The following is a 25564-nucleotide window of genomic DNA, read 5'->3' as shown; positions in this document are numbered from 1 at the left end:
TAGGGGTCGGACCAGGCTCATTTATATAAAATATGATTGTCCTTCCCCAATGATGTTTCAAACCAAATATGGATGAAATCCATCCAAGGATGAAGGAGGAGTAGGATTTTAAAGCTAAAATTAAGAAAATTTGCCCTTTTGTGGCCCCGCCCCTCTGACCCTAGGGGTCGGACCAGGCTCATTTATATAAAATATGATTGTCCTTCCCTAATGAAGTTTCACACCAAATATGGATGAAATCCATCCAAGGATGAAGGAGGAGTAGGATTTTAAAGCTAAAATTAAGAAAATTTGCCCTTTTGAGGCCCTGCCCCTCTGACCCTAGGGGTCGGACCAAGCTCATTTATATAAAATATGATTGTCCTTCCCCAATGAAGTTTCACACCAAATATGGATGAAATCCATCCAAGGATGAAGGAGGAGTAGGATTTTAAAGCTTAAAATAAGAAAATTTGCCCTTTTGGTGCCCCACCCCTCAGCCCCTAGGGGTCGGACCAGGCTCATTTATATAAAATATGATTGTCCTTCCCTAATGATGCTTCAAACCAAATATGGATGAAATCCATCAAAGGATGAAGGAGGAGTAGGCTTTTGTATAAATAGTCTTACGCACGACGCACGGCGCACGGCGGGCGCACGGCGGACGGCGGACGGCGGACGGCGCACGGCGCACGACGACGGACGAAACACGATGACAATAGGTCATCCTGACCTTCGGTCAGATGACCTAAAAATGTAAATATACATATTATATACATGTATAGCGAAAAATAACAATTACAAATACTTTTGGCATGGTACTGTACATCTGTATGATTCCAAGGTCAAAGTCGTATATTGGTGATACATCTAACTGACCCATTAATTTGCATTTGGTCCCCCTGACAAGTAATGTCATCCATATTATTTGAAAAAACTCTTATCATTGGGATAGTTCCAGTTGAGAAACGGCCATATATAGCTTCATTTGGATCTAGAAATTATTAGCTAACTTGAGATGCTGTCATTATTTTGATAGATGACGACTGCAACAGTGTGACATTAGGTCTTATAAATCAACAATGTCAGATTAATCCATGCTAAATGGTCTTCCCTTCCCAACAACTGCTTTTCAAAACCATAAGATTTCGCCAGGAAATAAATGTGGTAACAAGTTTCTGTTTAAAAACTTTTTATTTTTTTTTTATTTTCATTTCCCCACAGTTGGTATCAAATAGGTTACCATTTGTCCTTCAGGCAAAGGTTGACATTTAAAGACAAAATGATGACTTGGTATTACTTGGTATACTAGTTTTATGTATACTCCCGATTTTCAGGGAAAAAAGTCATGACTTATACTCCGAAAAATATGGTACTAATAAATAGTGATATGTACAGGACAAACAACAAAAGCATAGCTCTGGTTTATGTAAACGTGAAGTGGTTTATTGTTGATGTACATTGTTGTCACCAATAACAGGGTCATCCATGTATACCTGTGAAGTCATCTCTAAATATAATGAGCAAGGAGTCATAAATGTATAAATGTCTCATATCCTTCAACCAAATAAGAACCAAATACATTCTACTTCTCACCAGCATTTACATGTCTATAACAGGATGTAATCTGCTTCAGGTTTTAAATGTCGATAAGTTTGCAGACATACTTGGATTCTGAACACCTTGAATATAAACATCATACATTATTTTAAAATGCTTATGAACTCCCAACTTAATGCATGGATCTGTAAATGAATCCTTTCACCAGCTCACAGAACCAGAGCTGTAATACCAACAGATTACAAGCAGTTTCTGTACCAGTGGCCCGCACTGTTGATTATTAAGATAATTCAAGGACAGAATTGGAGACTAAGTCTAACACAGGCCAACAGACCCATGTACCTTTGTAAAATGTGATTTTTGAATTATGTAAACCTGTTGAAGAATGAATAAATAAGTAATGCAATGATCAAACTACAACAATGTACATTTGTATTTGAACCCTTGCCACTATGGTAAGATTTTCTGACAAGAATTCCATTTAAAGGTTTAATATTCATATGTGGACAATAGATAGTCATTGCATTATCAGCTCAATATGGCCGTTCGGACCTGGGGTAAGCCAATAAATATAGATATTTGCATATTCTTACAACGATAAAAATATACTTTTCAGTAGTTGTATCGCGCATTCCATGACCATGGACAGCATTGCTTATTTACACATTTACCGGTAATTGATAATACTATTAGAAACAAAACAGAGCATATCTGGAAGCACTTGTATTACTTAGTGTTAAACTGTACAACAAAACTTAAATTACTTCCAAAAATATCATACTTTTCACCATAATGATCAAACTAGATATGTGCTTTATTACAATTAACTTACATAACAACAGGTGATGCAGCAAAGTTACTGCAATTGTCATAATTCAATGTGAACAAATATACACGGATCTAAAAACCAGGCTGTTTTAGTACCATAGGGTTCCTTAATGGTATAATGTTTCCGAGCTTTGACATGTATACAACAGTAGCGATATACATAAATAAATATTTTGTCCCTAGAACAATCAGATGACCATGTCTGTGACATTGTAACAAATAAATGTATTTTCCCCATCCCAATCAGTCTAAACATCATCCTCAACATAAGCTCTATAACAAGTAAACACATAGCAGCCACACATCTAACCAGGATATAACGTAATAAACCTCAAATTAGGCCGTCTGATTAAAATTCAGATAAATGCATCAATGAATCACACCATTTTTGGGGATTGCTGCAGTGGTGTACATCCCTAGGCATGGCATGTATGGTGTATCATTCAATAATCAGTCATTAAAATACCTGGTACTGTAACTTTCTGAATACACAGTAATTCACATATTTCTGTCCATTCTGAAGATAGCTGTCAGTGAAAAAATATCATTCAGTATTTAAATTAATATGCACTTGAACTGTTTTCTTGATGCTGCAATCAACACATTTTAAAATGTCCTAGCACCAAACATACCAGCTGTACTGACAAAAACATTCATTCCGTAACACAATCGTCATGTAAACCAATTGCAAGGGTTTCTGGACATTGTGGTTAACAACATGGTGAAATATCCAGAATGTACTCCAGATCAGCAAACAAACCCCGAGATCTTGGTGCTCATCACTAAATAGTCCAATGTATCTTTTGTATTTCAATAATCAAAATTCAAGAGAACCCATTGTTAGCCATTCAAGCCTCAGATCCAGAAAAATCCCATCAATGAACATGCACAACCATGAGAACTTATACAATGTACATGTATTTACAAGGGATAAAGAGAACAGACGAAGGGCGAATTGATAAGTCCACCAATTTATGAAGGTGGGTTAAAACACATACAAAATAAAACATTTCATATGCTCATTTCACTCTTTAAATATTTGCATTTTTCTTATTTTGTAAAAATTAAATAAAATAAATTTAGCTAGATTCCACTTGTGTTGATGCATCAGATAAGTAATATCACAACGAATACAGTGACAAAGGAAAAAATGCTAAGGATAACTGCACTCATCTGAAAGCCTAGCTCACTTAATAAAATATACTTTATTCCAGTGTATTGAAGTAATCAAGCACCAAATATATTTTATAGGAGCTGATGATTTAATGACAAATTCTCTTGGCATCATTGTTCCTCTGTACTGTTCCGTTCATGAAGCCTAGATTCCACTTATGTATGTTTAAAAATATTCTAAATTTCACTTGTGTTGACAGAATCAGTCGCCGAGTCCTACATCTAATCAGACATATCATCACTTATGATGAATCGTTTGTAAGACCAGCTGTATGTAAGAAGTAGTTTCACTTCTTGTAGCCAAACTCCTTGGCATCATCTTCAGTGAAATCACCATACCTCCATAGATTTACCTAAAAGTAGTAAAACATTCTATTCAGCAATGGAATAATATGACCGATACAAATGCGTAAGTGTTACATAATGATGAGCCTTGTCTTAGCAGATCAGAAGTTTTCTGGAGCTTATATAGTATTTGAAGGATATTAATTTACTTAGCTGTTAAAAGTCAAAGTCAAGTAACTGAGGTTGTATCGTATTTATTCTGAATATGTTTTTTTCATTGACAGCATTCCATTACATCTTTTATTGCTGGGTAACATTTTGTATATAAAATAATAAAGTGTTGTCCGAGTGACATTTCTACAGTCCACTAATCAATTCATCTTTAATTTTAGTGCTAAAGAGTGTATCAAAATTACTTAGTTTGGGTACATTACATCAATTATGTCCATTTTGTTTAATTTAGATTAATGACTTGTGTTTCTTACCCGAGCAATTTTGGCCTTTTCTTGAGCTTTCTGGTAGTCTGTCACTATCTTTGCTAGTCGCTTCTCGCGTCTCTTTTCAGCAAGAATCCAACCTGCTGAGATGAGACCTTGTGCAACATCATCTTTGTTGTCAGGGTAGACGAGTGTCACATATTCCTGACCAGGTACTCTGTACTCAGTGTTCATCATAAGCTCCTTGTTTATAATATCATTGTAGAATGCATCAAGGGCGTCGGCTTTGGACTCCTCCTGTTAACCATTTTATAATTTATAATTATATTTGAAGATATCAGGAATATTTGTCCTATGGGAGAAAAATCTATGGTACACTCCTCAAATATCACTGAGAATTGTCTATCTATCTTTAGATGAATGATATTTACTTTGACCTGGCAATACTTCAGCAAAGACTGAACTTCATTAGATACCCATCTGATATGTTAATACTAGGAGTGTCACGGTTAACCGAAAATACGGTTAACTGAAAAATTCAACCGTAGTACGGTTCGGTTCGGTACGATAATTCTAAGTTTCGGTTCAGTTCATTAAAAAAATAACTGTCCTATAATACCTGTAATTTACGTGTATAAACTGTATTGCAGATTATTTCATTGAAAATACGGCGAAGTTGTTTGTCAGAATCCCGAGAAATACACCTGTTGACCGACATATATGTGTAACACGTGTGCAAGTTCAGTCATTCAGAAGATCGTTTTTTGCTCTCTGCGGACATGATTTTTCACATACATAATATCTAAATGATATATTTCACTAAATGTTTGATATTTTATAATTGATAATTTTTTATTATGTATTTTTCCGATAACATTAATCCCGCAGAATATCGGCAGCTAAATCAAGCCGCCATTGTGTTGCCGATTGTAAACAATCGCGTTTCCGTCGGCCAATATTCCGTGAATTAAACCATTTTACGATTGAACATGCACCTGGTACGTAATAATGTTTATCTCTATTATAATTCAAATGCATAATACTTTTTAAAAACACTTTTTCTGGGATAATACCGATGTATTGATTTGCGGTAAAACTTACGATTTTCACATGTCAATCATCACATAATAATGCGTCATGAAGGATACGAGAAAAGTTTTTAGTGACGAAATAATGTATCATAAAGGATACGAGGACATATATCTCTCTGTGACTGATTAATGTGTCAATAGTACTGAAAGAGTTAAAAAGATAAGAAAATGTTCAATTATGTTTTTTAAAGATGTTCCACTGCTGAGAGATCATAAATGATACTCAATATTTGAACAAAAATTGGTATTTAATCGTGTTATATGTCTAATTAAGACACAAAATGATATAGAATAATTAATGAATTTCTTTGCTGCATGCACTTTTAGAACTTCAATGTATATAGGATATAGTGCTGTGGATTATTTTTCAGGGCGCAATAAATTATATGTTTTTAATTAGAAGTGAAATCTTGATAAAGAAAAAAAAACCCATTTGTTTAAGTGATATACCATCTTTAAATCTAAAGCAGAACTTGCTTTTGATAGAAAATAGACTTAAAAAGTGTAATTGAGATTTGCCTGAACCGAACCGAAAAAACCGAAAACCGATCAAAAAAAGTTGAAACCGAACCGAGCTGAAAAAACATGAACCGTGACATCCCTAGTTAATACCAAAACACAGGGAGAAAATCAATCTGATTCAAATACAGATTCGTATAACCACTCTGTTCAATAGAGGATCTGACAACATCCCATAACGGTTCAAGTTCTGATGACCTTTGGAAATGGCCATTCAAATTCAATTGCTATCATCAGAATCTTGAATGTGAATTTCAGGGGACGAAATAGTTTGAAAAAGCTGTCAGAATTATGTTCATGTATGTAGTCATCTCTCCTAAATAGCACAACAAAGCTGAATGTATATGTAAAATGAGACAAAATGACGTTTTCAATTGATGTGCAGTGTATAGAAAATGCATGTGATCTGAATTACAGAGAGTCCGGTATAAAAGGTCATCTGAACATGACCCCTTATGGAATGTTGTTAGATCCTCTATTGAACGGAGTGGTTATAAGGATGGTATTTCAATCAGATTGGGCGAAAATAGGATATAAGCTTGTTTAAAAAAGTATTGCTTGTAAGTGAGTACATTGGGATCAAAATATTTAATTAATTTTTACAAGCTTATGTAAAATCGATTGCTATAATTTCTCTCAAAAAAGGAGTGTTCTGAAAAAACTTGGGAAAACACAGATGATCTATACAAATATATATGAAAAGCTTTTAAAATTGTCATCCTACAAGCCTAGAGAACACTTACATCAGGAGGAAGTGTTACACAAGCCATAGCAAACTCCTGTGCTTGAGGCGCTAGTGTCTGATAGGAGGCAGGCAATTTGGCTAATCTTGAGGCATCTGTCTTTTCCCTCTGAAATTAAATGGAAAATAAATTTTAGTTAGAGCTTCAGTAATAGGATGGAGTACAGTTCTGAAAATAATGGCTCAAAATGTGCAAGTCTCTAAACTTTAATCTAACAGGTTTTATATTGACACATGAGTTACATTCTACCAGCCGATATACAGAATATACTATTTATTTCTATTTTCAAAAGATATAGGCGTCTTGTTCCAGGTTCACGAACATTCCTTAACATACAATTCTCCATAGGAAAGCATTACAGACATTAAGGAAAACATTTTAAGTGAAGGAGCCTTCCTATATTAAAGTCTCTAATGCTTTCTTATGAAGAATAGTAGGTTACCTGATAAGGAGCCTTCCTATATTAAAGTCTGTAATGCTTTCTTATGATAAATAATAGGTTACCTGATAAGGAGCCTTCCTATATTAAAGTCTGTGATGCTTTCTTATGATAAACAATAGGTTACCTGATAAGGAGCCTTCCTATATTAAAGTCTGTAATGCTTTCTTATGATAAACAATAGGTTACCTGATAAGGAGCCTTCCTATATTAAAGTCTGTAATGCTTTCTTATGATAAATAGTAGGTTACCTGATAAGGAGCCTTCCTATATTAAAGTCTGTGATGCTTTCTTATGATAAACAATAGGTTACCTGATAAGGAGCTTTCCTATATTAAAGTCTGTAATGCTTTCTTATGATAAATAGTAGGTTACCTGATAAGGAGCCTTCCTATATTAAAGTCTGTAATGCTTTCTTATGAAGAATAATAGGTTACCTGATAAGGAGTCTTCCTACATTAAAGTCTGTAATGCTTTCTTATGATAAATAATAGGTTACCTGATAAGGAGCCTTCCTACATTAAAGTCTGTAATGCTTTCTTATGATAAATAATAGGTTACCTGATAAGGAGCCTTCCTACATTAAAGTCTGTAATGCTTTCTTATGATAAATAATAGGTTACCTGATAAGGAGCTTTCCTATATTCAAGTCTGTAATGCTTTCTTATGAAGAATAATAGGTTACCTGATAAGGAGCTTTCCTATATTAAAGTCTGTAATGCTTTCTTATGATAAATAATAGGTTACCTGATAAGGAGCCTTCCTATATTAAAGTCTGTAATGCTTTCTTATGATAAATAATAGGTTACCTGATAAGGAGCCTTCCTATATTGAAGTCTGTAATGCTTTCTTATGAAGAATAATAGGTTACCTGATAAGGAGCTTTCCTATATTAAAGTCTGTAATGCTTTCTTATGATAAATAGTAGGTTACCTGATAAGGAGCTTTCCTATATTAAAGTCTGTAATGCTTTCTTATGAAGAATAGTAGGTTACCTGATAAGGAGCCTTCCTATATTAAAGTCTGTAATGCTTTCTTATGAAGAATAATAGGTTACCTGATAAGGAGCTTTCCTATATTGAAGTCTGTAATGCTTTCTTATGATAAATAGTAGGTTACCTGATAAGGAGCTTTCCTATATTAAAGTCTGTAATGCTTTCTTATGAAGAATAGTAGGTTACCTGATAAGGAGCCTTCCTATATTAAAGTCTGTAATGCTTTCTTATGATAAATAGTAGGTTACCTGATAAGGAGCCTTCCTATATTAAAGTCTGTAATGCTTTCTTATGATAAATAATAGGTTACCTGATAAGGAGCCTTCCTATATTGAAGTCTGTAATGCTTTCTTATGATAAATAGTAGGTTACCTGATAAGGAGCCTTCCTATATTAAAGTCTGTAATGCTTTCTTATGATAAATAATAGTTTACCTGATAAGGAGCCTTCCTATATTAAAGTCTGTAATGCTTTCTTATGATAAATAATAGGTTACCTGATAAGGAGCCTTCCTATATTGAAGTCTGTAATGCTTTCTTATGAAGAATAGTAGGTTACCTGATAAGGAGCCTTCCTATATTGAAGTCTGTAATGCTTTCTTATGATAAATAGTAGGTTACCTGATAAGGAGCCTTCCTATATTAAAGTCTGTAATGCTTTCTTATGATAAATAATAGGTTACCTGATAAGGAGCCTTCCTATATTAAAGTCTGTAATGTTTCTTATGATAAATAATAGGTTACCTGATAAGGAGCCTTCCTATATTAAAGTCTGTAATGCTTTCTTATGATAAATAATAGGTTACCTGATAAGGAGCCTTCCTATATTAAAGTCGGTAATGCTTTCTTATGATAAATAATAGGTTACCTGATAAGGAGCCTTCCTATATTAAAGTCTGTAATGCTTTCTTATGATAAACAATAGGTTACCTGATAAGGAGCCTTCCTATATTAAAGTCTGTAATGCTTTCTTATGATAAATAATAGGTTACCTGATAAGGAGCCTTCCTATATTAAAGTCTGTAATGCTTTCTTATGAAGAATAATAGGTTACCTGATAAGGAGCCTTCCTATATTAAAGTCTGTAATGCTTTCTTATGATAAATAATAGGTTACCTGATAAGGAGCCTTCCTATATTAAAGTCTGTAATGCTTTCTTATGATAAATAATAGGTTACCTGATAAGGAGCCTTCCTATATTAAAGTCTGTAATGCTTTCTTATGATAAATAGTAGGTTACCTGATAAGGAGCCTTCCTATATTAAAGTCTGTAATGCTTTCTTATGATAAATAATAGGTTACCTGATAAGGAGCTTTCCTATATTAAAGTCTGTAATGCTTTCTTATGATAAATAATAGGTTACCTGATAAGGAGCCTTCCTATATTAAAGTCTGTAATGCTTTCTTATGATAAATAATAGGTTACCTGATAAGGAGCCTTCCTATATTAAAGTCTGTAATGCTTTCTTATGATAAATAGTAGGTTACCTGATAAGGAGCTTTCCTATATTAAAGTCTGTAATGCTTTCTTATGAAGAATAGTAGGTTACCTGATAAGGAGCCTTCCTATATTAAAGTCTGTAATGCTTTCTTATGATAAACAATAGGTTACCTGATAAGGAGCTTTCCTATATTAAAGTCTGTAATGCTTTCTTATGATAAATAATAGGTTAGGGCTGTTCCAGCAAAACATATATGGTAGGGGGGGAAGGCACTTTGAAATTTGGAGACTCATCGATAGAAGTGATTTTCAATTTTGTTGACCCCCACACATATCTATTTTTTTATGAATGAGACCATGGCATAGAGGCGATTTGATTTTTTTCATTTTGCTCCAACATCTTTTTGGATTTACATATTTTGATTTCTAGCATCACTAAAGAGTCCCAGGACAAAATTGCACTGTATATGGTGCAGTGAACTATTGTTTGATGTGCTGCATCTATTACTGTATAAAGATACAATCCTCATAGAACCAGCGGAAATTCTACTACTGATACCAAAGTGTTTCACAAGCTTAATGCAAGAGTAGACATCTGGACATAGACACTGAAGCTTGTGAACTGCCATTTTTTCCTTGACTTGATAAATACCAGTGAATTTAAATAAAGATCTGTTGATGACAACAGGATAATGCCAAAACTAATCCATTGTTTCTCTGTACCAATGACAAGTTTGAATGGATATGATATGTTTTAGATAAATATTTTGTCATTATTATATCAGAACACCCAGAAAATAAAATAATTGTTATTTATTGAAGATGAACAAAACATTATTATAGTCAGAAATTAAAATTTTTCTCAACAGTTATTTTTGTAGTCAGGATGATTTACGGCAACATTATAAAACACAAATTTTGCATTCTATTTCAAAAGGTTACAAATGCTTCAGATAGACCCACCCACAGAAGTGATTTTATTGAAATGCCACCCTGGCACAGAAGTGATTTTATTTTGAACCCACCATGGCACATACTATTTTTTAAACTGCCTTCCCTGGGTGCCATATATGTTTTGCTGGAACAGCCCTTACCTGATAAGGAGCTTTCCTATATTAAAGTCTGTAATGCTTTCTTATGATAAATAATAGGTTACCTGATAAGGAGCCTTCCTATATTAAAGTCTGTAATGCTTTCTTATGAAGAATAATAGGTTACCTGATAAGGAGCCTTCCTATATTAAAGTCTGTAATGCTTTCTTATGATAAATAATAGGTTACCTGATAAGGAGCTTTCCTATATTGAAAGTCTGTAATGCTTTCTTATGATAAATAGTAGGTTACCTGATAAGGAGCTTTCCTATATTAAAGTCTGTAATGCTTTCTTATGAAGAATAGTAGGTTACCTGATAAGGAGCCTTCCTATATTAAAGTCTGTAATGCTTTCTTATGATAAATAGTAGGTTACCTGATAAGGAGCCTTCCTATATTAAAGTCTGTAATGCTTTCTTATGATAAATAATAGGTTACCTGATAAGGAGCCTTCCTATATTGAAGTCTGTAATGCTTTCTTATGATAAATAGTAGGTTACCTGATAAGGAGCCTTCCTATATTAAAGTCTGTAATGCTTTCTTATGATAAATAATAGTTTACCTGATAAGGAGCCTTCCTATATTAAAGTCTGTAATGCTTTCTTATGATAAATAATAGGTTACCTGATAAGGAGCCTTCCTATATTGAAGTCTGTAATGCTTTCTTATGAAGAATAGTAGGTTACCTGATAAGGAGCCTTCCTATATTGAAGTCTGTAATGCTTTCTTATGATAAATAGTAGGTTACCTGATAAGGAGCCTTCCTATATTAAAGTCTGTAATGCTTTCTTATGATAAATAATAGTTTACCTGATAAGGAGCCTTCCTATATTAAAGTCTGTAATGCTTTCTTATGATAAATAATAGGTTACCTGATAAGGAGCCTTCCTATATTAAAGTCTGTAATGCTTTCTTATGATAAATAATAGGTTACCTGATAAGGAGCCTTCCTATATTAAAGTCGGTAATGCTTTCTTATGATAAATAATAGGTTACCTGATAAGGAGCCTTCCTATATTAAAGTCTGTAATGCTTTCTTATGATAAACAATAGGTTACCTGATAAGGAGCCTTCCTATATTAAAGTCGGTAATGCTTTCTTATGATAAATAATAGGTTACCTGATAAGGAGCCTTCCTATATTAAAGTCTGTAATGCTTTCTTATGATAAACAATAGGTTACCTGATAAGGAGCCTTCCTATATTAAAGTCGGTAATGCTTTCTTATGATAAATAATAGGTTACCTGATAAGGAGCCTTCCTATATTAAAGTCTGTAATGCTTTCTTATGATAAATAGTAGGTTACCTGATAAGGAGCTTTCCTATATTAAAGTCTGTAATGCTTTCTTATGAAGAATAGTAGGTTACCTGATAAGGAGCCTTCCTATATTAAAGTCTGTAATGCTTTCTTATGATAAATAATAGGTTACCTGATAAGGAGCTTTCCTATATTAAAGTCTGTAATGCTTTCTTATGAAGAATAATAGGTTACCTGATAAGGAGCTTTCCTATATTAAAGTCTGTGATGCTTTCTTATGATAAATAATAGGTTACCTGATAAGGAGCTTTCCTATATTAAAGTCTGTAATGCTTTCTTATGATAAATAGTAGGTTACCTGATAAGGAGCCTTCCTATATTAAAGTCTGTAATGCTTTCTTATGAAGAATAATAGGTTACCTGATAAGGAGCTTTCCTATATTAAAGTCTGTAATGCTTTCTTATGAAGAATAGTAGGTTACCTGATAAGGAGCTTTCCTATATTAAAGTCTGTGATGCTTTCTTATGATAAACAATAGGTTACCTGATAAGGAGCCTTCCTATATTAAAGTCTGTAATGCTTTCTTATGATAAATAATAGGTTACCTGATAAGGAGCCTTCCTATATTAAAGTCTGTAATGCTTTCTTATGATAAATAATAGGTTACCTGATAAGGAGCCTTCCTATATTAAAGTCTGTAATGCTTTCTTATGATAAATAATAGGTTACCTGATAAGGAGCCTTCCTATATTAAAGTCTGTAATGCTTTCTTATGATAAATAATAGGTTACCTGATAAGGAGCTTTCCTATATTAAAGTCTGCAATAATTTCCTATGAAGAATAATAAATAAGGAATGCTTGTGAAACTGGGCCATGATTAATTTCACCTTACAGTAGAAGTGTTTAAGCGAATATTTTGCCATTTAGCTTTGAATGATTTCAGACAAATTGAAATAAAATTAACAAGATATAATTTGTTTTTATTCATTTTAAAAGAAGTTAAGTCTTAGGCAAGTGGGCATCCCATAATTTAAGTACTTACATTTCCATAGTCGATGAAAAGTACAGTCACATTAGATTTCTCAACTTTCTCTACTTTTGCTCTGTACCTGAAACAAAAAATATCATGCTCAGTGTATCTTGAGGTTTTATGTTTAAAACTTTATCATAGAAACAAAACTGATCTTGAGAAGCTGGACTAAGCAAGCGAGCATTACTAAAAATAATTCCTTTCTCTGTAAAGTTCATGGAGAATCATGTAAAAATCCTAGATTAAAACCAGGCTGCTATTTGTTTCTTTTATTCTAGAAATAATTCAATGAACTGGATATGTTAACACCAGTATAATTTCATGTTTCCACCAACCATCAGTTTCTGGCAACCTTATATTTGTTGAAGTATTGAAAGTGTCCCTCATACTGAAAGCGAGTTATGACACAAGTGAGATACAGAAAGCAGCACATGTACCTTTATAAGGTAAAGTGTACTAACCAAGACTCGTCAGCAGAGAACTGAGCGGCACAAACATCACCCTTCTTTGGTGTGTAGGAGCCTGGCAGAGGAGGGTTGGACTCCATGTCCTGACGGAGCTGCTCCATCAACTTCTCCAACTGGGGGCCTACAAGTCATTGATAAAACTTACACTAATAAGACAATAAAAGGAGTTTCAATGTATCTAATATGATATACTCGACACTTTCAACATCTACCTAGCTGCTGTAAAGTTTGGATTAAGATGGCTAAATTGGATTTATGAACACAATAAAGAATCATACACATTTTGCCACTATAAATCTTATAATAAGCAGTGGATGGTGCATACCATTGTCTACATATTGAGCGTAGAATTTGAGTTCCTCTGGAGACACGTCTGTTACAACAACCTGTTTATAATTCACTTTCCTGTCTGATGTATCCTCAATTACTTCTTCTTTCTCTAATGGCTCCTCATATGTAGACCACATCTGTAAGAAATCATCAACCAAAGACCAAAACCTTAGAGTGCGAAATATGGGAAATTATTGAATTTCTGGTGCTTACTTGGAAATATGCAATACATAGAACATAGTGCATACAACAGAAATAAACAATAATTTTATTTGACAAATTTTCTCTAGATTCCAATTGAAAGACAGCAGGAATTATGAAAACTTATAAAGTTACCAGTTTAATCATGAAATAATCATTTAAATTACACATTCTCAGGAAAAAACAAACAATTGATGTCAAGAATAAAAATTCATCAATAGATTTTATTCCTCTTTTCCTTTTCACCAGCACATGGTAAAGTTGTATGCTTACATTGAGTTTTTTGGCCTTAGCATGGTCCTGTGCTACACATAATGCTTTGTAGTAGTTGCTACGTTCTGCAGTGAAGTGAACTTTCGATAAACCTTCTTCCACAAGTCCGACAGACAGGTTGACATTCTCCACAAACAGCCAGCCAATAAAGTTACCTCCCTTGTCCATAGCCTCAACCTGAACTTCGACCTCGCGCTGTAGACACATCTCTTTTGTGAAAAGCATTGCTTCATCACCATAGGGTTCTGACGGTGTGACCACTCCGCCGGGCATGGTGCGTGTACCTCTGGGGCAGGAGATACCTAGAAATATATTGGTGCCCGTTTACTATTAGATGCTGTTTGTTTATGTGTACTGCTCCATATACAGCTATATCCTGTGGTAACTTAAAACTAACTGTAAAATTCTGTTTAGGTTTAAGTGTTTTTGGGGGGGTTATAATTAAGATTTTCACCATAATATCAGCAAGAACATTACCTTTGAAATACTTGAATAATTTAATTTTTTACCAGGGTCACGCCCAGTTGAACATGACAGGGTCGACTGTACATGGATATTTAAGCATAAAGGAAATTTTCATTGTTACATTTTAAGTTCAAAACAATGTGTCCAAACGCATGTAAGTTTACAATTTCTGAACTGTTCTCTCACCTGACACGAGGAATGTAATTAGGCATGTTTCTCGCGGAATGAAGAGACGAAGACGGGAGCCGCTAGCTACAAACTCTACAATGGCTTCAGACTTCCCAGCCCTCTGAAGGAAGGGAAGGAACTGCTTGGCTTTTGTGATATCCTACAACAAACAAATATAATTTTACAAAGTAATTCATAAGATTCATTGATCATCTCTAGTATCTTAATGAACAAAGTTAATCATCTCTCCATATTTCTGTGTGTTTGGGACTTACCCCTGATACATCAGCGACTCTATGAATTGGTGGCTCCTTTTTGGAATGCAGGCCCATTCCCTTCTTGATTGCTCTCGCTTCAGCTGCCAATAGTTCATCGTAGTGGGAGGAGCGTTGATCGTCATCTTGTCTGTACCTTATAACTGTAGCCAAGCCTTTACCAACTAATGCTTCTCCAACATTTCTGAAATATAAACAGTGCTATTATGTACAACATTACCACTATTGAACCCAACTAGAAATGCCTTGAAGATGTAAATGCCCACTACTACATCATTCTATGATGTTAAAACATCATATATATGAAAGGACGACAAGGCAGAACACATCTAATGAGATGAGACAGGACAAATATAATGGGATGAAATAGACACGGGAAAAACAATTTGATCCCTTCTCCCCTATTTCGTTGAATGGAATCAAAGTCTTTACAAAATCATTTGTACCTTTGCAGATTTAAAACTTCTTTCAGGCAGGGACAAACTCTTGGCTTTCCAAGTAGCCAGCAGTCACTGACCATGGGTTTACTTATTTCCTATTTTTAGTAAAACAGAGACATTGACAGATAAGGTTGGGTATGACTACAGATTGTTATTACGAAGTGATCTGTGATGACCGTCAATGAGGATGGCCTGTAACAATAGATACTTACACTCCTCCTGTTGTGATGGTTGCACACATTTTCTCTGGGAAGCCTTGGTTTGGTGGCTGAATGTAGTCAACTTGTACACTTACCTGTAAATATATTTAATGACATACAATTATAATCACACTAAATGTAATACTGATATAAATATTATCTAACGAAACAATCACATGTAACTTTATATAATATTTCAGTCTTTCACAACGGAGTCTTTTTGTGTTTTTTTGTATTCCTGATACAAATGGCTTTACAGGTTCTTAAAATTGTAATACAAACAGCTAATAGAAATGCTGCTCTAACATTATGTATGTAAGTGCCCCTTCCTCTATAAGAAATCGAGACTTGACATGATGGATATGGACGATATTTGAACCCTCCAAAATCATATGGTGGCAGCAAAGAATGATAATTGAAGACTTCTGCAGCACCTTATCACTAACTGCAATACAATCCCCTTCTGGCGACCTTCATTTTAAAATCACAATAAATCGGCCAGATATACAGCGAAACATATTTACAGCTAATTCATGGTAATAACGTAGTTATTTTCATAACCAAACTAGGTTTCTCTTAGATATTTGTAACAAGTGTATAAACTATGCTTAAAACAAATAGAATGGTAACATCCTTGCTTTTATTATAATGGCCTATTTTGTACAGAAGGAGAGAGAAACTATGCTCTTTAATGACATGATCTGAAGAGAAATTGTGGTCTCTTATTGGATATTTCTTTTAAGATGTGGAGAAAAAACCTTGACCATCCTAGAGGAACAAATAATCAACTAAAAGATAAACATGAAAAGCAGGTAACTCATTCCTGTGTGAATGATTCAACAATGCAGGCCCTCTGGACCACTTGTTTCCTTATAACTTACTTTCTTTCCGATAAGTTTTTTCCTGAGGAATTCCCTGGCCTCAAACATATATGGTATATCGTACAGTGGGCGTGGTCTCTTGTTTGCTTCCTTGCTGGCTGGGGGTGCATTTTCATTCTGTTCAAGGGATTGTCTGGAACGAAAGAATTCTTTAGCTGTAGTTTTTGTCATGTCTACACAATAACTTTTTAAAATTGTCTTAACCATGTATTTAAAGGTCTACCTTGGAGGTCGTATGCTCGCCAGGAAAACTTTTTTAATTGTGTCGCCTGTTTTTACATTTAATGCATCTCCATTTACAACTTCTACAACCTGAAAGGAGGAAAAACAACATGCTGAAACTTGTGCAGTCGAACGAAATGATAATAAAAAAAATTCCATTCCAAAATGATTATACGTGTGTAACGATGTGATAACAAAAAAAAAATCCATTCTAAAATGATCATACGCAAGTGTTGTCATTTTCGCAAAAGTTAAATCAATACATGTACTGCTGCAAGTTTATCAAATATTTAACAAGATCTGATCTTTTTTTTTTTTTGTTTTTCCAGAGGACATCTTGGCGCCCACCAAAGAATGATCTATATCTTGACAAAGGAAAGATGATCTTTTTCTACTTTTTAAACTTCTTTCAAACATACAACATATTTTCGCTTCAGTACTCTACTTTTGAGAAATTGCGGTAAACAAACTTCAAACTATCAAAATCCAAGATGACTCCTTGGCGGCCATCTTGTTGATCAATCAGTCCCAAATCACAATAAGCACAACTAGGGCCCTAGGGGAACCTACATGTGAAATTTTGATAAAGATCCATTCCAATAACTTTCTGAGAAATAGCCATAACAAACTTTGAATATCAAAATCCAAGATGGCTGCCTGGGCAGCAAATCTTGTTGACTACCGATCGGTCCCAAATCACAATATGCACAACTAGGGCCCTAGGGGAACCTACATATGAATTTTGAGACAGATCCCTATCAGTACTTTCTGAGAAATAGCAATAACAAACTTTGAATAACAAAATCCAAGATGGCTGTCTGCGCGGCCATCTTGTTGACCGATCGGTCCCCAAAATGCAATAATTCACAACAAGGTCCCTAGGGAAACCTACATATGAAATTTGAGACAGATCCCTTCAGTACTATCTGAGAAAAAAGCGATAACAAACTTTAACTATCAAAATCCAAGATGGCGGCCTGGCGGCCATCTTGTTCACCGATTGGTCCAAAAATGCAATATGCACAACTAGGGCCCCTAGGGGATACCTACATATTAAATTTGAGAAAGATCCCTTCAGCACTTTTTGAGGAATTAGAGGTTATTATATAACAATTTTGATATCGCACCATTTAACAGCCCGAGACCGCCATATCAGCCCAAGGCCGCTAGGCCCGATGGCTGATATCAGTCAAGGCTGATAAAGGGTGCGATATCAAAATTGACATATCATAACCTTTTTATCACACATTTTGGGAAAAAAAAGAAAGAAATTTTTAACAATTTAAATACACGTATTAAAATGTATTGATCAATGACCCAGGGGCGTAGGAAGCGGGGGGACAGGGGGCAACTGCCCCCCCCCCCCCCCATTCCCCCAGGACGGGGGGGCAAACATGTCTTTTTGCCCCCCATTTTCCGCCGACTGAAATTTTCTAAAAATGCTTATTTTGAAAGAAAAAAGGGGTCCCTGCACATTTTTCGTACTTCATTCAAGAAAATTTTCCACTGTGCGGCGCATTTCCTAAAACGTTCAAGCACATAAATGTCAAACCTTAAATAGTAAAAATTCAATACACACGAACTAGACTAAAAGGGATTATATGTACTATTTAAAAAAATGTCCCTTAAAAGATCAATTTGTTTTATATGTCAAGACAATTAATTCATTTTTTTATGTTACACAACAATGTGCCGATGGTGTGAAGCCGGTATATTCAGATCAAGTAGGGTTGCATTAATGTTATGGCGACAATTATCATTTCTAAATTGCAGGTAGCTTTAAATTGAAAAATTACCATGTTAAGAACGCTTTATAATAATTACAAGAGATCCCAGAGGGATCTTGGCGCCCACCAATGAATGATCTATGTTGATCTGACAATGGAAAGAGGGATCTTTTCCCTGCTTTTCAAACTTTTTCAAACACGACTACACATAAAATTTGAGACAGATCGCTGCAGCACTTTCTAAGAAATAGTGGCAACAAACTTCAACAATGAAATCCAAGATGGCGGCCGTTGTAGCCATGCTTGTTGACCTATCAGTTACAAAATGCAATATGCACAACTAAGGCCCTAAGGGAACCTACATATAAAATTTGAGAGACATCCTTTCAGTACTTTTTTTAAAAATAGCAATAACAAACTTTAACTGTATCCAAAATCCAAGATGGCTGCAAGACGGCCATCTTGTTGACCGAATCGTCTTCCAAAACGCAATAATGCATATTTAAGGGCCCTAGGGGAACCTATGTATGGAATTTGCTTTAATTCCCTTCAATACTTTCTGAGAAATAGCGGTAACAAACTTCCACTACCAAAATTCAAGATGGCCGTCTGTCTTGTTGACAATTCAGTATCAAAACACAATATGCACAACTAGGTCCCTAGGGGAACCTACATATGAAATTTGAGAAAGATCCCATTTTGTACTTTCTCAGAAAATTGTGTAACAAACTTTAACTATCAAAATCCAAGATGGTCGCCTGGCAGCCATCTTGTTGACCGATCGGGTCCCCAAAATGCAATATGCACAACTAGGGCCCTAGGGGAACCTACATATGAAATTTGAGAAAGATCCCTTCAGTACTTTCTGAGAAATAGCGGTAACAACTTTAATTATCAAAATCCAAGACGCCGCGTGTCCGCCATCTTGTTGACCGATTCGGTCCCAAAATGAGTGTTTTTTAGGGCAATTAGATTATAAAAATCCAAGATGGCCCTGTCGGCCATCTTGATGACCGATTGGTCCAAAATGCAATATGCACACAGGGTCCTAGAAACCTGCATATGAAATTTAGAGATCCCTTCATATTTGAGAAATAGCGTAACAACTTTAACTATCAAAATCCAAGATGGCCGCCTGTGACCATCGAATGGCCGCCTGTCGACCATCTTGTCGCCGATCGTTCCCAACTGCAATATGCACAACTAGGGCATAGGGAACCCATATGAAATTTGAAAAAGACCTTTAGTACTTCTGAGAAATACGGTAACAAAATTGTTAACGGACGCGGACCGACGGACGGACGGACGGAAGGACGGAACGGACACGACCACGGACGAAAGGCGATTTGAATAGCCCACCCAATTGACAATTTTGGACCAAGGCAAGGAATTTGATGATGCATTCTATAAGTGTATCAGATATGTTGAAGGAACTATGTATTATCACTAAATATTAAACAAAGTTCATCGTTACCTTTCCTGAGAAGTTCTGGTCCTTGAGGTCTATGCTTTGCTCCTGTGCTTTGTAGTCCTTCCACATGCGTAATTTCTTCTCTTTGGCGAATCTGTAAATCACAAAGGTGTAAGTGAATGGTTCCTTGTAATATATACATGCCTTCGTTTCAATATCATCAATCTTTTACGTTCCTCTTGTATAATTTGTATATAACAGAGACAAAATTAATGACCATTGATACTGTAACTGAAGTTATAATATCTGGATGTACTTAATGACTGTCAGCAGGGTAAATCTTAAGTCTATGATGTTTTATATTTAGGGTATGAAGGGAATAGAAATAATGTGTTAAATGGATAAACTTATCAGAGGATCTGCTGTATATCATAAATAGATAAACAAATTAGAGAATCTGCTGTATATCAATTTAATTTTGATTAACATCCTAATTCTAATTGTGTCCTGATTACTATAAAAGATATACAGTATGACCTACTTTTCTGCTGCCCTGAGTTTTTCAGCTCCTTGTGTCACTACACCCATACTCCAGTCTACACAGCGGGCAAACCCTTCCTTCAGCAACAGTTCCGCAATGTTACCATTCTGTATGGAACAACAACATACCATATTACATCAATATAAGGAAAAACTAGTTCTAAAATTTTATTTAATTTTAGTTTTATTTTTACAAGAGCTTGATTCTGTAACTTTTTTGTTAATGTCTGTTGATTCCAGTCATTACAGCCTTACCTACTTTTTAATACCTGTTATGAAACTGAACAACTGGATGTGTCAAGAGAGGTGTTTCTATCAAGTCAATTTTTTATGCCAAATATCTTTTCTAACTTACAGGGTGTATAACTGTGCCCAACAGATTCTGATTAGAGACACCCTCCAGGATGATCTTCACGTCCCGTTGCAATAGTCTAACTTCAGTGAAGTATTTGGCCTCAGAAGCAAATGGCTCTGCCATCTGTTTACCCTCTTCATCTTGTTTAAACATTGGACACTGAAATAATGCAAACATTTATATCAGAACTGTACACAAGAAAACATCTTATATATATACTAAAAGAGCATCTTTACCCCACCTTTTTTTAAATTATCACTTTAGACTCACCTTTTTGCCAAAATTGCTTTCAAAGGTATTAAAAAAACTATTGACAGAATACAAATAGAAAATAAATTGAATTAAAACAAAATAATGAAAAATAACCAATGTTAGGGATGCCTGAATTCAAATCCTATCGCTGATAAGATCTGTGCTATAAGATATTCTTTAAACAGAATTGAAGACAGTCTTTTTTTCCCTTGACACTATGAATCATTTCGAAGATGAAATGTAATACTAACTTTGATTCCAGATAACATGACCGTCACATAATCAAATGACGGTAGAAGGAAAGCTCGTACTGTACAACCATCTCGTACATGCTCAATAACAGCTGTAAAGATAAAACAGTCATATCCAAACCTGCCAAGTGATATGGATTGTTACAATAGTGAAATTAAATACAACACCACAGAAAATTTTCACACATGTATTTCACAGTTTATTACTTGCTAGACAAGATAATTACAACCATCAACTTGTTATTTCCATTAACTTATAGAAATTATAATTTTACGTAATTGTTCCCTCACCATCTATGGGTTTATTGTGGTGCGAGTCTACAAAGTTACGAGGATTCTCTATCACCCATGTAACATCACGGATACTGTTTGGTTTAATGCCCTCTGTGGCCCATTTGCCTTTGCCTGCTGATTTGGCACTGTCTTCCAATTGGATCAAAGCACTCTGGCTAGCACTGAAAGTCATACCATCAAGGTTATTTTGCATAAATTTCTTGGTTGGCATTAAATTTAATGTAAGAAATTAATATCTTTAACATATCTCTAAACTAGCAATGAAATAAACATTAGGAATGCTGCTTAGCAATATGAATTGTGTGTCTGACTGAGTAACAGTGCTACAGTGTATTTAAAGCACAGTTTTTTTTTTATCTTGTCAACAATGAGTAACACCAGCAATGCTATTTCATGATGAAATCCTTCTTAACACTCGCACTTTAACTCATCCTCATACACCACCTTCCTCCCAATCGAGGACCCCCTGCACAGATTCTATATACTTAACATCAATTTTGTCAAGTTTGAAAATAGATGCTTAACAAATCAAGTATATATATATTTTACTATAAGCAATATATTCAGCAGGATGACTTTAGTTTATCTTTTGGCTCCATCCTTCTAAACTTTTCCCTATAACCTATCGTAGAGGGTCATGCGCTTGTACCATTCTGAATGATAACTTACTCATCAGCCCTGACTCCACCTCTCCTCACTTCTACCAGTCCTTCAGAAACCAACTGTTCTGTCATGTTCTCTCCACTCATGTCTGCAAATCAACAGTTTTCATCATAATGACCCAGTACATTATACATGTAATACAAGCTTCTGAATGTTGTGTTTCATTAGCAATGCCTTTTGAATTCGTCTAATGTTAATACGACCCACAATGGTATTGTATGACTTCTACTTTTAAGGGGTTAAGACAGAAAGACATGTTGATTAGTAAAAACATATACACTATGAAATGATAAATTTAAAAATTACAAAGATACTGATATCACAAGTGATTTTTCACATAGAAAAGTTGTCACAAGAGCAGAAAAGGACGATTTTTCATTATTGTTTGTTTGTTAATTCCATTTAAATGCTGTTTAATTAAATTCCATAAATCCCAAGTCAGGAGATTAAATATAAAACCCTGTTGAAATACTTATTACTTTAAACCTCAAAAGTCAAATGGCTTTTTAAATCTATAAGATGTCTACCTTTCCCCAGGTAAACACAGCCATACTCTCGACCTGTCCCTGGCACTTTATACTCTACTGTGAAGACAACTTCCTTGTTGATTAACTTTTTCCTGAGGAATTCTCTTGCCTCCCAAGCAAAAGGCTGAAAATCAAATAATTCAAATGTGTTTTATTTCATTTCATATTATTGTTTTTCAAAACAATGTTATGATACTCAAAAAGAAATAAGGAAGGCTTAGTTGATAGCATGGACTTATTGATTGGCAGATAAAGTGGTGATTAACATGTACTTCAAAATGGCCTCAGCACTTACAATTAAAACTCAATAAATGCTACAGTTAACAATACTAATGATTTCTATCATTGTTTTTTTCTCTCTCACAATTCCAACACTTATAATCTACATTTGAAGGGTATATTTGTTGATCTTTTGTAGGTAGCATTAAATACAGTCCCTGTGGGAAAGTAGGGTGATGACTTATAGAACCTGTCCCCCATGGCTATTAACACGTCCGCCTTTTGTTACCCTTCTATTAAATGTATGATATCAATAAATGTCAACATATACAATGCCATCTTAACTCTATGTAGTGGTTACAGTATCAGATAGCCAAAGGTTATTATTCAAAATGTCAATTTTCTGCGTAACAAAGCCCTGGTCAAGCTGCTCGATATGTCCAGAGGTCTAAAATGATTTAAAGTATTAGAAAATTTACCTCATCTTTAGTTTCTGTTGCACCTTCCATGTTTGGATTTGGTCGCCGGGCCATCCTTGGAGCTGTAATGTTGGAGAAGCAGATAGTCTTCTCTGGTGGGGGCCCCCCACGGGGTTGTCCTCGTATAACAACAGCATCCCCAGACAGGATCTAAATAAATTTATATCAGAAACATAAATTTAGTGTGATAATTAAATCATAGAAAGAAATTACTTAAACATTATTACTCAGTGAAGAGTTTTAAAGCTACTTACCCTATGAGGAACATAATTATAAAGTAAATTACATTATTTATGATAAATACACATGTGAAAGATGTATGGTGATAAATCTACATCCGGAACTCATTTGAAAGGACCCTATATATATATAATTATAGAAAACTGGTCAGTAAAGGACTCATGAAAAATAGTTATAGATTGATCAGAAAATATATAATGATCACTCATGCTGCTGATAAATTTCACAAGAATACTAGATATAATCGTTAATATCATTGAGGACATTAGCATTCTTGTAGAGTATTTATACTGTAGAAACATCAATCAACCACAGTCAATAAAATGATCACTTTTTTCTCTCTCTAAATTTCAATAACTTAATGCCAGTTTTACTTGTATTTGACACAATAGAATAATGTGTTACTGACCCCCAAAACTGAAATATGACTTCTGTAACAATACATCATTACATAATTTAAATACTCCTGTTCCTTACTTAGTATTGTTTGGAATTGGACTAAACTAGAATAGACTTACAATGTTAGAGCAAGTTAAATTCTCATGCGAGTCTGCATGATCAGACATTTTTATAAGTTTTGATAAAATAGTGATGAGGCTTAGAACTTGAATGGGACAGATGGTTGCATTCAAAGTAAGCCAAAATAGGAGGGTAGGAAGAAGTTACACTATTAAGCGAAAAACACTTTTAAGAAATGAAGGTTATAAAAGCATAAAGGGATCATTTTGGCATGGGTCATTTTCAAGAATTTAACAATTTCCAAGGGGCTATTGACAAAGAAATATAATTATATAAAGAAATTTCACCAAAATCGAGGGACCAATGCCTAAATTTAAAGGGTCCTCCAAATTTATCGCTATTAAAGTATTCATGTAAAAAAGTATATTCCAAAAGGTGCAAATTCTATGTTTTTAAGTCAATTAAATAGATTTTCCCATTTTTTGAAATTTATCTTTATTTTTCGTGTGTCATTTTACCAAAGGAGTTTGAACGTCAAACTCCTTTGATTTTACCACAGGGCCATGTATAGTTTCTATATGAAAAAATAGCCAGAAATACATATAAATAACACTGTTATTTATATATATTTCTGACTATTTTTTCATATAGAGACTATACATGGCCCTGTGATTTTACTGAGGAATGGAAACATTATAACTGGAGTATCTCTTCCTTTTAAGTTTTAATGATCATGATCATAGACATAGAATACTTTGCTAAGTCATTAATGTAAAGGGTTAAAATTGGGTAACAGTTCCTGCCATGCGGAGATATGGACTGTCTCCGATATTTAGCCTAATCCATCAACAACTTGTAGGCCTACACGTTTCCAGTTATCTCGGGCCGGTAACCGGCCCAACATCTGGACCCAAAAATAATATTGATGGAACGCTACCGATAATGTCGACATGTATACAATTAAACCTTAGTACAAAACTAGCTTTAAATAAAATAAACTTTTTTTCTGCTTTACCTGTTTTACTATTCCCTTCTGAACAGCTGGCGATGGTGCAGTCATGTTGTCAACTCGTGTTCTCTGCGTCGACGTTAGAAAAGGAAGTGTGGAAATGTCACGTGACCAAAATCGGCCAAGATACAATATTGGTATTACTCTATTTTTCGACCGTGTGTGGTACCACAACTCAGTTTATACTGAGAAGGATATAAACTGTATGTGACTGTGGGATTTTTTCTGATGTTTTGCAGCCAATCATTGACTTTCAGCGACTTTCTGAAAATTGTTGGTGATGTGGCGAATCTTGATCTTAAGCATGTTTGAGAGGAATAGTTTCCTAAATGAAGCGTGCCACCTA

General features: G+C 34.7%; 1 protein-coding gene across 1 annotated transcript; it reads right to left on the bottom strand.

Annotated features, from left to right (window-relative positions):
• Window positions 1–1398: 1398 nt before the first annotated feature.
• LOC138305713 (staphylococcal nuclease domain-containing protein 1-like) lies at window positions 1399–25502 on the bottom strand. Its single transcript, XM_069245997.1, has 21 exons — window positions 25225–25502; window positions 23511–23660; window positions 22813–22936; window positions 22292–22373; window positions 21620–21783; window positions 21329–21420; window positions 20826–20984; window positions 20472–20578; window positions 19994–20084; window positions 16794–16882; window positions 16571–16703; window positions 15702–15784; window positions 15050–15233; window positions 14793–14934; window positions 14142–14443; window positions 13663–13804; window positions 13332–13458; window positions 12883–12949; window positions 6616–6723; window positions 4311–4559; window positions 1399–3893 (listed from the first exon to the last, which is right to left on the bottom strand). Exons 1-21 carry the CDS (start codon window positions 25267–25269, stop codon window positions 3828–3830), a joined length of 2706 nt encoding a protein of 901 aa, XP_069102098.1. The 5' UTR covers window positions 25270–25502; the 3' UTR covers window positions 1399–3827.
• Window positions 25503–25564: the final 62 nt, after the last annotated feature.

Source organism: Argopecten irradians, chromosome 1 (genome assembly GCF_041381155.1).
Source record: "Argopecten irradians isolate NY chromosome 1, Ai_NY, whole genome shotgun sequence".
Lineage (NCBI taxonomy): Eukaryota > Metazoa > Mollusca > Bivalvia > Pectinida > Pectinidae > Argopecten > Argopecten irradians.
The sequence above is the reverse complement of the archived record's forward strand: the minus strand, read 5'-3'. Positions and strand labels throughout refer to the sequence as shown.